Source organism: Scyliorhinus torazame, chromosome 2, assembly GCF_047496885.1.
Source record: "Scyliorhinus torazame isolate Kashiwa2021f chromosome 2, sScyTor2.1, whole genome shotgun sequence".
Classification (NCBI taxonomy): Eukaryota; Metazoa; Chordata; class Chondrichthyes; order Carcharhiniformes; family Scyliorhinidae; genus Scyliorhinus; species Scyliorhinus torazame.
The window spans coordinates 200231100-200244575 of NC_092708.1; the positions used below are offsets into that span (position 1 = coordinate 200231100).

Consider the following 13476-nt stretch of genomic DNA (forward strand, 5'->3'; position numbering starts at 1 on the left):
CTTTCCACTTTCCTTAGACGCAAGCCTTCTATCTCTCTACTCTGGTCCCCTGGATGTATCACAAATAATTCACTCTTCCCCATGTTTAGCCTATACCCCGAGAAATCCCCGAACCCCCTCAAAATTCGCATAACCTCTATCATTCCCCCCGCTGGGTCCGACACGTATAACAATAGGTCATCCGCATATAACGAGATTCGGTGTTCTTCTCCCCCTCTAATCACCCCTCTCCATTTCCTGGAGTCTCTCAACGCCATGGCCAGAGGTTCAATTGCCAACGCGAACAACAATGGAGACAGCGGGCATCCCTGTCTTGTTCCCCTATATAGTCGGAAATACTCCGATCTATGTCGACCTGTAACTACGCTTGCCGTTGGAGCCCCATAAAGAAGTCTAACCCAGCTAATAAACCCGTTCCCAAACCCAAACCTCCTTAACACTTCCCATAAATACTCCCACTCCACCCTATCAAATGCCTTCTCTGCGTCCATTGCCGCCACTATCTCTGCCTCCCCCTCCACTGGGGGCATCATTATCACCCCTAATAGTCGTCGCACGTTAACATTCAGTTGTCTCCCTTTTACGAACCCTGTCTGGTCTTCGTGCACCACCCCCGGGACACAGTCCTCTATCCTCGATGCCAGTACCTTTGCCAACAATTTGGCGTCCACGTTCAATAATGAAATGGGTCTATAGGACCCGCACTGCAACGGATCTTTATCCCTCTTCAAAATTAACGATATCGTCGCCTCCGACATCGTCGGGGGTAGCGTCCCCCCTTTCCTGGCCTCATTGAACGTCCTCACCATCAACGGGGCCAACAAGTCCACATATTTTCTGTAATACTCCACCGGGAACCCGTCTGGTCCTGGGGCCTTCCCTGCTTGCATGCTTCCCAGTCCCTTAATAACCTCGTCCACCCCAATCGGTGCCCCCAGGCCTACCACCCCCCGCTCCTCCACTTTCGGGAACCTCAATTAGTCCAGGAACTGCCGCATCCCCTCCTCTCCCTCTGGGGGTTGAGACCTATACAGTTCCTCATAGAAGGTCTTGAACACCTCATTTATCTTTCCTGCCCTTCGCACCGTGTCTCCCCTTTCGTCTCTAATTCCTCCTATCTCCCTCGCTGCTGCCCTCTTTCGCAATTGATGAGCCAACAGGCGACTCGCCTTTTCCCCATATACATACCTCCTCCCCTGTGCCTTCCTCCACAGTACCTCCGCCTTTCTGGTGGTCAGAAGGTCAAATTCCGTCTGGAGTCGTCTCCTCTCCCTGTACAATTCCTCCTCCGGGGTCTCTGCAAATTCCCTATCCACCCTTAAAATCTCCCCCAGTAACCTTTCCCTTTCCTTGGCCTCTGTTTTCCTTTTGTGGGCCCCAATGGAGATCAGCTCTCCTCTGACCACCGCTTTTAGTGCTTCCCTTACCACTCCCACAGGGACCTCGCCGTCGTCATTGACCTCCAGATAGCTCTCAATACACCCCCGCACTCTTGCACACACTCCCTCATCCGCCATCAGTCCCACATCTAATCGCCAGAGTGTTCTCTGCTCCCTTTCCTCTCCTAATTCCAGGTCCACCCAATGTGGGGCATGATCCGAAACCGCTATGGCTGAGTACTCAGCTTCTTCCACCCTAGAGATCAACGACCTTCCCAAAACAAAAAAATCTATCCGGGAGTACACTTTATGGACATGGGAGAAGAAGGAAAACTCCCTAGCCCTAGGTCTAAGAAATCGCCATGGATCCACTCCCCCCATTTGGTCCATAAACCCCTTAAGTACCTTGGCCGCTGCCGGCCTTCTTCCGGTCCTTGAGCTGGATCTATCTAGCCCCGGGTCCAGCACCGTATTAAAGTCCCCTCCTAAAATCAAGTTTCCTACCTCCAGGTCCGGTATACGCCCCAGCATCCGTCTCATAAATCCCGCATCGTCCCAGTTTGGGGCATACACGTTAACCAACACGACCTCCATTCCCTCCAGCCTGCCACTCACCATTACATATCTACCTCCGCTATCTGCTACGATGTTCTTTGCTTCAAATGCGACCTGTTTCCCCACCAAAATGGCCACCCCTCTATTCTTTGCGTCCAGTCCTGAGTGGAACACCTGTCCCACCCATCCTTTCCTTAGCCTAACTTGGTCCGCCACCTTTAGGTGCGTCTCTTGGAGCATAACCACGTCTGCCCTTAGTCCTTTCAAATGCGCGAGCACTCTGGCCCTTTTTATCGGTCCGTTCAGGCCTCTCACGTTCCACGTGATCAGCCTCACTAGGGGGCTACCTGCCCCCCTCCCGTGTCGACTAGCCATTACCTTCTCTAGGCCAGTCCCATATCCCGCCTCCGCGCTCCCGCTCGCTCCCCCAGCGTCGCACACCATCCCCGCCCACCCACTCTTTAGCCATTTCCTTTTGGATTTCCGCAGCAGCAACCCAGTTGTCCCTCCCCCCCCCCCCCCCCCCCTCCCCGCTAGATCTCTTTCTAGCATGATTGCTCCCCCCATATTACTTCCGTAAGTCAGCTGACTTCAACTGACCCCGGCTACTCCTGCTCACTCCTCGACCCCCCCCATGTGGGGAACTCCCATCCGCCTTGCGCCTGTCTTCCCGCCTTATTCTTTCTGGTGCGGGAACATCCCTTTACCTGACCCGCCTCTTATGGCGCAGCTCCCTTTCCCCTCCCCCTCCCCTTCCCCATTCTCCAACTATGTCCCGTCTTTCCCCCCTCACCGGCGCCCACATTTCCCCAATGTCTCCCCCCTTCCCTGTTTACTTCTCAATTAACTTCCACCGTAACATTAACAATCACATTTCCTGCAGCATCAGTCCCTCAGTTCCGATCCAATTTCTCTTCTTTGATGAAGGTCCATGCTTCCTCCGCCGTCTCGAAATAATGGTGTCTCTCCTGATACGTGACCCATAGTCTTGCCGGCTGCAGCATCCCGAACTTCACCTTCCTTTTATGCAACACCTCTTTGGCTCGGTTGAAGCTCACCCTCCTTCTCGCCACCTCCGCACTCCAATCCTGGTATACCCGTACCACTGCATTCTCCCATCTGCTACTCCGCACCTTTTTAGCCCATCTCAGGACCTCTTCTCTATCCTTAAGGCGGTAAAATCGCACGATTATCGCCCTGGGTGGTTCTCCCGCTTTTGGTCTTCTCGCCGGAATCCGATTTGCCCACTCCACCTCCAAGGGGCCCGTAGGGGCCTCAGCACCCATCAGTGAGCTCAGCATCGTACTTGCGTACGCTCCACAGTCCACTCCTTCCACACCCTCAGGGAGACCCAGTATCCGAAGGTTCTTCCTTCGCGCTCCATTTTCTAGGGCTTCGATCCTTTCAGTACACTTTTTATGAAGTGCCTCGTGCGTCTGTGTCTTAACCGCCAGGCCCAGGATCTCGTCCTCAATATCTGTCACCTTCTGCTCCACCACACGGAGCTCTGTCTCCTGGGTCTTTAATGTCTCCTTGAGCCCCTCAATTGCCTGTAGCAACGGGGTCAGCACCTCCCTCTTCAGCAGCTCCACGCACCGTCTCACAATTTCATGCTCAGGCCCCCATGTCGCCTGCGCTTTCTCCGCCGCCATCTTGTACTTCTCTCTTTCTGACCCTTTGGTCGACGATTCCTCGCGCTGCAGCCGCCGCCGCCGGTTTTTTCCTCCTTCGTTTGGGGGGGGACTCCCTTCTCACACGCCCCACACCGGGTTGCGTCGTCGAAAAATTCCCCGTTGGGGCTCTTAAAAGAGCCCGAAGGTCCGTCGGAGCTGGAGCCGCCGAAGCGTGCGGCTAGCTAGGCATCACCGCAACCGGAAGTCCCTTCAGTGGCCTTGATGAGGTCTTTTCACAGTTGTTCCCTCTGCTGCTAGAATTCACTTTTGATACAGGCCCTCAGGTCAGCTTGCAGCTTTAAGCTTGCCCTTCCCCCGCCTGCATGCTGGAAGAGGCCCTGTTTATCCTGCAGTTGCAGCCAAATCTTTTACTGTTTCTGCGTGTGTCTGGCAACCAAGAGACATACCCTTCCTGGGGGACACTGTCGGGGGAATATTGCAGCCTTCTTCCCACACCGGGAAATGTCAAACAAATGCCGTGGGGGCCCTGTAAAAGAGCCCAAAAGTCCGTTCCAAGCAGGAGCTGCCGAATATGCGACCTAGCTCTGCATAGCCGCACCCGGAAGTCATATTCAGATAGTTTATATATAAAATGATGGAACCCAAGAAGAGTTGGAAGGAATTAAATAATTTTTTTAAAGAACTTTAGAGTATCCAATTCTTTTTTCCAATTAAGGGGCAATTTAACATGGTCAATTCACCTACCCTGCACATCTTTTTGGGTTGTGGGGGTGAGACCCATACAAACACGGGGAGAATGTGCAAACTCCACACGGACAGTGACCTGGGGACGGGATCAAACCCAGTTCCACAGCGCCATGAGGCAGCAGTGCTAACCACTGCACCACCGTGCCGCCCCTGGAAGGAATTAAATTTAAAGTGTTCAGATGAAAGAAGAATGGAGTTCAAGATATTTATTGCCATCATCTGAACCCAAGTTTAGATAACAGCCTTGGCAGCTTTTCTTCTTTTTTGATTCTGATTGTATATGATGGATTTATTAAATTTGGAGTTTGTTTGGATGCAGTTGTGGTTATTGTGGAAGATGCCATTGCCATTTGCTGCTATAATCCACAGCAATGGATCTACTAGAGCACAGATATTCAAACTATAGCCTGTGATATATTTGCAGGACAGAAACATTGTAGCATACATGGAATTCTAATACTAAAACTCAACTAGTTTATTCTGGTTTGACTTATATACATAAATTCACAAATGGCGACAAATGCTAATGGATCATTTGAAAGTTGCAACATTGGTTCTATAATCTAATTTATTCTTATTTTCAGGTTTTTCTCGTTGGAATTTTAGGGGGCTAGCAGATTGAAAAGGGCCACTCGTGGTCCTGTTGTCTCAGTGACAAATAAATCTTAAATTGGAGTTTTTTAAAAGGAAGCCTTGACTCTATACAATGTCTTTCATCGTGTCCCAAAGCATATTACAATGAAGAATTAGTAAAGTGCAGTCACTGTTCTAACGTAGAAACCATGGTGGCTAAATTGAGCACAGCAAGCTCCCAAAAACAGCACTAAGATAAATGACCATTTTGGTGATGTTCATTGGTTAATAAATATTGGTTAGACCACTGAGGAGAATCCCCCTGCTCTTGTCCAAATATTACCTCAGAATTCTTTACATCCACCTGAGAGAACAAACGAGACTACAGTTTAATATCTCACCCCAAATATCTCACCTCTGATAGTGCAACAATCCCTCAGTACGGCACTAGTGTGTCAGACTGGACTGTGTTCAAGTGTCTGGAGTGGGACTTTAACCCACTATCTTCACACTCAGAAGCAAAAGTGCAATTAACTGAGTCATGGTTGATAGCTGAAGATCTGTTACGAACCATTGGTTCTACTGCAAGCAAATGAATAGGAACATAACTTTTCAGGGCTGATTTGCCCCACCTGTTCACTACAAAGGACCAATGCAACTGAAGTATGCTTCACCCACCCAACTGTTCCTTAAGTTTGCCCCCAGTTCCCTGGCTGTGGCCATGTCGTGACCATATTTTCTGAGGTGCCCCTGCCCATTGGGAAAATGAGTTGGGAAGTCAAGAATGATCCCACCTGCTCACAAAAGCAGCTCTGTTAGACCAAGTTCCACACCCACCATGCATAGAAAATCCTGTAAATCCTGCAGAAGAGGCAGAGACCAGGCCCTTTTATCCTGACCCTCGTGCTGAGGACACAGAATGCACTCTAGGGGGTACGAGACCATGAAAACTGCTCGTTATTTGTGGCCCAAAGGGCTACATGAAATGCTTCTAAGTGCCCTATTAAAGCAGAAAAAACTGATTAACCAAGATTTCAGCCAATGTTTAAGTTGGTAGAGAGGATGATTGGTAAATAAACTGTGAGCAAATTCCTTGTTTTTCGTGCATTACAAACCTGCACACAGGTTCTTTAGGTCGTTTCTGAATTTCACTGCTCTTGTTATTACAACATTTGTTTTGATGTGTTATTGAGCCAGAAATGGCTTATTAATGTCATTATAAGTGCTGTCCCTATTCTTCACCCTCTCTGCAGATGTAAAAGATGTAATTATTTGGGGAAACATCGTCAGAAGTATATATATTGATCTGCATAAAGCGCGTGTCAGTCAATTTGAAAGTGCCATCTGGGGACCACCCGAGTTCTCACGCCCAGTACTGGAGATGCTGCAAGATAAGTAAGGAAAATACTTTTTGTCAGAGGGCAAGTTTGGACATTGTGCTACACTGAAGCGTTTCCCGCTGCTCTGCTCCATAGCAGTTCCAGCAGCTCTGGTGCCTAGAATTATATAATTAAGCTTATGTTATTAGGAACAAAATGCTTCTGTAAAGAATACATTGAAAATGATGCAATCATTTATATCTTAATCAAAGCTCCCATTTTCTCACAAAGTAGGTGTTCGTAATGCAGGATATCAGAAACAGCTACTAAGTTACAAGAGGTGTAGGCTGGGGTGGGGGATTCCATAGCTGGTGGGATGGTCCAGGAATCTCAATTACTTTCACAGGTCACGGAAACCCTCTTTGTTTTGTCATATTTTCAATGACCCTCACTCTCTATTCTGCTTTTTCCATTTACATCTTGTCTGGACCCAACTTTTGTTTATTTATATGTCCAGCATGGTAGCACAGTGGTTAGCACTGTTGCTTCATAGCGCCAGGGACCCCGGTTCAAATCCTGACTTGGGTCACTGTCTGTGCCGAGTCTGCACGTTCCCCCCGTGTCTGCGTGGGTTTCCTCCTTTTGCTCCGGTTTCCTCCCACAAGTCCCAAAAGACGTGCTGTTGGGTGAATTGGACATTCTGAATTCTTGCCCAGTGTACCCGAACAGGCGCCGAGTGTGGCGACTGGGGTATTTTCAGAGTAACTTCATTGCAATGTTAATGTAAGCCTACTTGTGACACTAATAGAGATTATTATTATTAAATTCTCACTTCCATTTACATTCCATCATCATCTTGATACTCGTTTTATCTCTCCTGCCCTCCACCCGATTTCAGATCTTCTCCTTTGTTCTTCTCTCGTCCCATTTTCTCTGTTGTTATACTTGCCTCACTCGAGGCTGTCCACCTCTAATATTTACCTATTCTGCTGAAAGGTCACCAACCTGTAATATTGGAGTAATTTTAATCTCTTGAGGGGTAATGGAGTGAATTTTGGTACGTACTGAGGATTAAAGCATCGGAAACCCAATATGACCTTGCTGACTTTCTCATTTAACTGGCGGGTTTCAAGGTATGTGAGAAACATAAGAACGTTAAAATAGGTGCTAAAGTAGGCGATTCCGCCCCTTGCAGCTACTCCACCATTCAATAAGATAGTGGCTGATCTGATTGTGAATTCCACTCCCGTTTCCATCCTTCCCCTAAACCCTTTATTACCTTGTAGATCAAAACCTGTCTAACTCAGTCTTGAATATAAATGCTGTCCGGGGTAGAGAATCTCAAAGATTCTAGGGACAAGTAGATAGGTGATGATAATATGTAAAGTAGCAATTGACTGAAGTTGAAACCCTACTTTCTGGCTTTAATAATGCCAATGCATGAGTTACCTGAACTGTCTGAAACTCACCAAGGTTTTCAAGGCAGGAACACAGCAGAATTGATGTGGACTACGAGGTTTACAGGCTGTAAAGCCTTTCAATAAAGAATTATCATTGCCCACGTAAAAGACCTTTGCTCATAGAACTGGCTCCAAGTGTGTACTTTCACTGCTTTCGAGGTGATTTCCAACATATTGGAGGTCATTTCTGCTACCCCGGATTTATTGGGCCAGTGTAGTTTAGGAAAGCTCTATTTGCACATTTTTGAGGCTTCTGAACTGCACATATGACCCATATGCAACTTTGCCCTGGGCCTTTTTCCTTTTCAGGAATAGTTTGGGTTTGCAAGCTGCAATGGAGTACAGGAGGAGTGCAGGTGCAGAGGTTTACTGGTTAGAAGGCCTGTTTTAAAGCCACATAAAACCACACCTCTAACCTCCACACCATTCCCCATTACATCCCATGCTCCCTCAGATCCCCTCAGCCACCGCCATGCTCCCTGAGATCCCCAAAGCCACCTCCATGCTCTTTCAGATCCCTATGCTATCCCATGTCTTCCACATGCTCCCTCAGAATCCCCATGCCAACTTCATGTTCCCTCAGATCCCCATGCTATCCCTTGACCCTCATGTATCCTCTGTAGTCACTCACCCAGTATCGACTATGTACAATTCACAGGAACCATGCAATAGCAATGGGAATTATTTCAAGTTAAGATGATAAAAATTAAACCCCAAACCTGTTACAATGTAATAAAACTCTTATTTAAAAGTTTGACATCATTTCCAGCAATCATACTGATGACTTGTCATAGAATCATATGACAAGTCTTCAGTACTATTGCTGGAATGTTGTCGGGGCCAATAGAAGGCCAGTGCCTTCATCTGTTTCTTGATATTATGTGGAGTGACTCAAATTGCTTGATGACTGACAACTGTCCTGGCTTGAGATAATTCACACCTCTTTAACCTGTGATTATCCCTCTCCAGTTGCACCGTCTGGACCTGTAAAGGCTTAATCGCCTGCAAAGACTCGCATTCAAGTGTCATCTTGCATCATTGACTTTGTCTATATATGTGTTTGTGGAACCCACCTTTTCATTCATCTGAGGAAGGAGCTGCGCTCCAAAAGCTAGTAATTCGAAACAAACCTGTTGGACTTTAACCTGATGTTGTAAGACTTCTTACTGTTCATTGAGTAAGTTTGCCTTAACCTCTTGTTCACAGAAGTTGGACCGAGGAAAGGATGATGGAAGAAGTCCGTTCCCATCGACCAAAAATCCAAGCAGCAGTGAAACGCGAACTGGGTCTATCTCGAGCCGCTGCTATACGCAAAATCTTGCATTGGTGGTACTTCGACTCGCCACCGGGGGAGCTTGTATCTCTTGGAGTCATCAGTAACGGTGAGCCATCTCCTTTTTTAGAAATATCATGGGGGCAATTTGTCACTGACGCACTGCTCCTTATGGTGTACTGGAAATGTGTGCCACTTCCGCGTCCTTGCTTTTTCCCGTTATCCAAAGAACATTTAAAGTGCTGGGGCCATGCAAAGGAGATAGGTGCGATCACGTGGCGGGAAGGATTTTCAGTGGTGAAAGCCACCGTCAGCTGACAATGCTGCAGTAAGAGTGGGCTATAAAAGAGCCTCCTGGAAAAACGGAGGCTCTGCACTACAGCCAAATTTTGTTCCTATCTAGCTCCATTGCTTTATCATAGGGATTGAGAGCAGAAAGGTGCACATATTCACATTACATTGATTTCATTTTATTCATGTGTCCATCATTGCTATTTGTTGAGACTAACTTAGTCAGAGAGTTCAATATACAGGCACGCTTCATAGTTGGCAACCCATTAATAATTACAGGGCAGTTAGGGACATTTGTTCACTATTGAATGTCCATGTTACTGTCCAGTGTTGTACTCATCACTATGTGGTACATGACTGAACTTGCAGACGCAGCTGGTGCTCACTTCTATGCGTTGTACGGATATTATCTAAGATCTTTCTCTGCTGCAGGCGAACTCAAAGCCCTGTAAAGACTCTGCCAGCCAACACCCTGAGACCGACATTTGGCATTTGGACAACGCTTAGCCCCCTCATTTTCTTAACTTGACTGAGCACCCCCCCCACCCCCCCCCCCCCCCCCCCCCACCCCCACACCCACACACACACACCCAGGACACCATACACTCCACTATTCCATGGCCCCAACTTCACCCTTGGATCCTATTTCCAATCCTCCATGTCCTCAACCCAGCTCCATACCATGGCCAGCATCGCTGATGCACCCTTGTTGATACCGAGCTTCCATACAGGCTGCCATTCACTTGCACGCATAGAGTTACAAAAGGTAAACTACTCAAATAAAAACAGAATGTTGGAAAAAGTTAGCAGGTCTGGCAACATCTGTGGAGAGAGAAACCGAGTTGATGATTCAAGTCAAATATGACCCTTCTATGGAACAAAAGGAAAGTACAAATGTGATGGATTTAACGCTGTTGAAAGATCGGGAAGGAGGTAGAACAGAGGGTTAGTCTGGAATAGTTAGAAGGCAGGAAAGATTAAAGAATAAAGAGTATGTAGATTGGTAACGGTTGTATCAAAGCAACATCATTAATCCAGAGTGAGTGTTAATGACAGCAATGAACAGCTCTGTCTGAAAGCAAAATCACAAAACAAAATACAGACTTGTCAATGCTTTAAAGTATTATACAGACTTGTCAAACAAAGAATCAAAATTGAGGACAGGGTTCATGGTCTCAAGTTGTTGAACTCAATGTCAAGTTGCGAAGGCCGTATGGTACCTAATCAGAAGATGAGGCGCTGGTCCTCCAGCTTGTGTTGAGCATTGTAGCAAGTGAGGTTAGAAATATGAGTATGAGAGCAAGATGGTGAATTAAAATGGCAAGCAACTGGAGGTTGGGTTCATGCCTACGGACTGAGCAAAGCTGTTCCGCAAAGCAGTCAACCAGTCTGCATGTGGTCTCTAATGTAGAGGAGACCACATTATGAACAGCGAATATGGTATACTAAATTGAAAGCTGCACAAGTAAACCGTTGTTTCGCTTGGAAGTTGCTTGTGGCGATTTTTCCCACTATGATTGACACGTTCCTCAATTGTGTCCTACTCACTTCCTGCACTTTTGCTCTCATCCATTCCCCTCCCTCCCAGAATGATGATAGGGTTACCCTTGCCTCACATTTCATGCCAGTAACCTCCATATTCAAAGGAATATCCCTCATCATTTCTGCCACCTCCAGAGTGATGCCACTACCAAACACATCTTCTCTCCCCCTTTCCTGTCAGCATTCTGAAGGGACCATTTCCTCTGTGACGCCCTGGTCCACTTCTTGAACACCCCCAAAATCCCATTCCCTTTCTATGACACCTTCCGATGCAATATCACCTCTCTGCTCGCTGATTATCATAGAATTTACAGTGCAGAAGGAGGCCATTCCGTCCATCGAGTCTGCACCGGCTCCTCGAAAGAGCACCCTACCCAAGGTCCACACCTCCACCCTATCCCCACAACCCAGTAACCCCACCCAACACTAAAGGCAATTTTGGACACTATGGGCAATTTAGCATGGCCAATCCACCTAACCCGCACATCTTTGGACTGTGGGAGGAAACCGGAGCACCCGGAGGAAACCCACGCACACACGGGGAGGATGTGCAGACTCCGCACAGACAGTGACCCAAGCCGGAATCGAACCTGGGACCCTGGAGCTGTGAAGCAATTGTGCTATCCACAATGCTACCGTGCTGCCCTATAGTCTAATCCCAATAGAGTGGGAGCGCAGAGTTGGGGGAGGACGTAAAGCCTATAGTTTTTAAACTCCCTTGCACCGTTAGGCTTGCGATGCAGAACCCTTGGATCTCTACTGAATGGGACCCCGCTGTCAGGAAAATCTTTTGGGTGCTCGGACGAATGGAAAGGAAACAACGTCTTACCGTATCTGGGTGGATAAAACTTTCCGTGCTCCCAGAGTCGATCAAGCATGGCGTCTCGTACCCATTGATCAGCACCGTTGTTGTTGCTGTCTGGAGCGTCCGGGGCCGCGATTGGTCCAGGGTCACCGAAGCCAGTCGTGGTTGGAGCATCGCGGCGTTTTCTTCAGACCCCGTGGAGCCGTCTATGCTGGGGTCCTTGGCTATCAGCCAAGATGGCGGTGTTCATGGATCGCACGCGGTCGGGGTGGACAAAATGGCCGCTCCCAGGAATCGCACGTGGCCGGGGGGGGGTCACAAGATGGCGGCGCCCATCCTCCCCTCGTGGTGTCCGGGACCCAAAATGGCGGCGCCCGCGGGCCGCACGTGGATCATTGTGGGGGCTGAGTCTGCTGTCCCCGTTCTCCCCCAGGGATTGCGGCGACCCCCCGGGACTGGCACACCGCTGCGTAATGCCCCTTTTTGCCGCAGCTTTTACAAGTTGCTGAGCGGGCCGGGCAGCACTGCCGGGGGTGTTTCGCCTGCCCGCAAAAATAGCAGCGGGGCCCACCGGGATGGTCTGGTGCTCTAGCTGCACAGGCTTGCGGGGGGTGCCGGGGAGTCGGTCGGTCGCAACGGGGATCCACGGAGCCCAAGGGGCTGCCGCACGGTCGGGGCCGTAGGCGCGGGCGTTTTGTGAGGCCACGTCGAGGGAGGCCGCAAGGGCCCGTGCCTCTGTGAGTCCTAACGTGTCTTTCTCCAACTGTCTTTGCGAGGAAGTCATACCTGCCACAAACGGAACTCTGATTAGTAGCTCCGTGTGCTCGACCGCGCTCACCGACGGGCAGTTGCAGTTCCTCCCCAAAATCAAGAGTGCGCTGCAGAATTCGTCGAGCGATTCTCCGGGGATTTGCCGTCTCGTCGCGAGTTGGTGGCGTGCGTAGACCTGGTTTATGAGCCGAATGTAGACTCCTTTCAGCATGGCGAGCGCCGTCGGGAAATCCTCCGCATCTTCGATGAGCGAGTAGATCTCCGGGTTCACCCTGGAATGCAGGACCTGCATTTTCTGATCTTCCGTGGTCCGGCCGGGGGCCGTTCGAAGGTAACCTTCGAAGCATGCTAGCCAGTGTTTAAACACGGCTGCCAAGTTTGCTACATGGGGGCTGATTCGCAGACACTCCGGGGCGATCCGGACCTCCATAGTCTTTTAAGCTTGCTAAATAAATTGTAGCGCAACAATTACTTACTCAAGTCGAGAAGTGATGAAGTCAATCGAGGCTTTATTAAGCAAGACTTGTTCCCCAGCAGCTCAGTTACAGAATGCGGCTGCTGGGAGAACTCGAGCTCTTATACTCCGCCTTCAGGACGGAGCCAAAAGGCGGCAGATCCAACCAGGACCCGGGACCTGTCAGCCAATAGCCTCTCGGCTTCACAGGTACCGTATTACCCCTAATACATACCACCACACCTGCCATATTTTCAAACATTTTAAAAATAAAAAATTAAGGAGCAGATCCCATGAAGATAATTCAGAGCCCGGTGCACCAGCGACTTCGGTTCCTGAGGTCACCCTGATCAACACAAATTTACAAACAGAACACCCCCATGGACACAGAAACATCCCCCCCAACAGACATGGGAATCCCCCCCCCCCCCACTACAGATCTCCCCAATGAAAGCTCTCCAATAATGCCCCCTGCATTGTCCTCTGGCACTGCCCACTTGCCCCCCAGGGATCTGTACTTACTGTGCATTCCTGACAGGGTCTGTTCGCATTTGTCAGGACTTGTTATAAATCGTGCCAACATGACGTCACACCAGTGTGGGGGGTGGAGGGGGTGGATCCTTCTGTAGGGGATAAATACAAAGGGGAGGCCGAATAATGATATTCAAATGTA

General features: G+C 48.9%; 1 protein-coding gene across 2 annotated transcripts in view; it reads left to right on the forward strand.

Annotated features, from left to right (window-relative positions):
• mdh1b (malate dehydrogenase 1B, NAD (soluble)) overlaps positions 1-13476 on the forward strand; it is a 73899-nt gene that overhangs the window by 46361 nt on the left and 14062 nt on the right. For both annotated transcript variants that reach the window (XM_072482583.1, XM_072482593.1), the window contains 2 exons: positions 6142-6283; positions 8874-9049. In XM_072482583.1, the coding sequence (XP_072338684.1) occupies positions 6142-6283; positions 8874-9049 (318 nt within the window). The remainder of the gene's footprint in view (positions 1-6141; positions 6284-8873; positions 9050-13476) is intronic.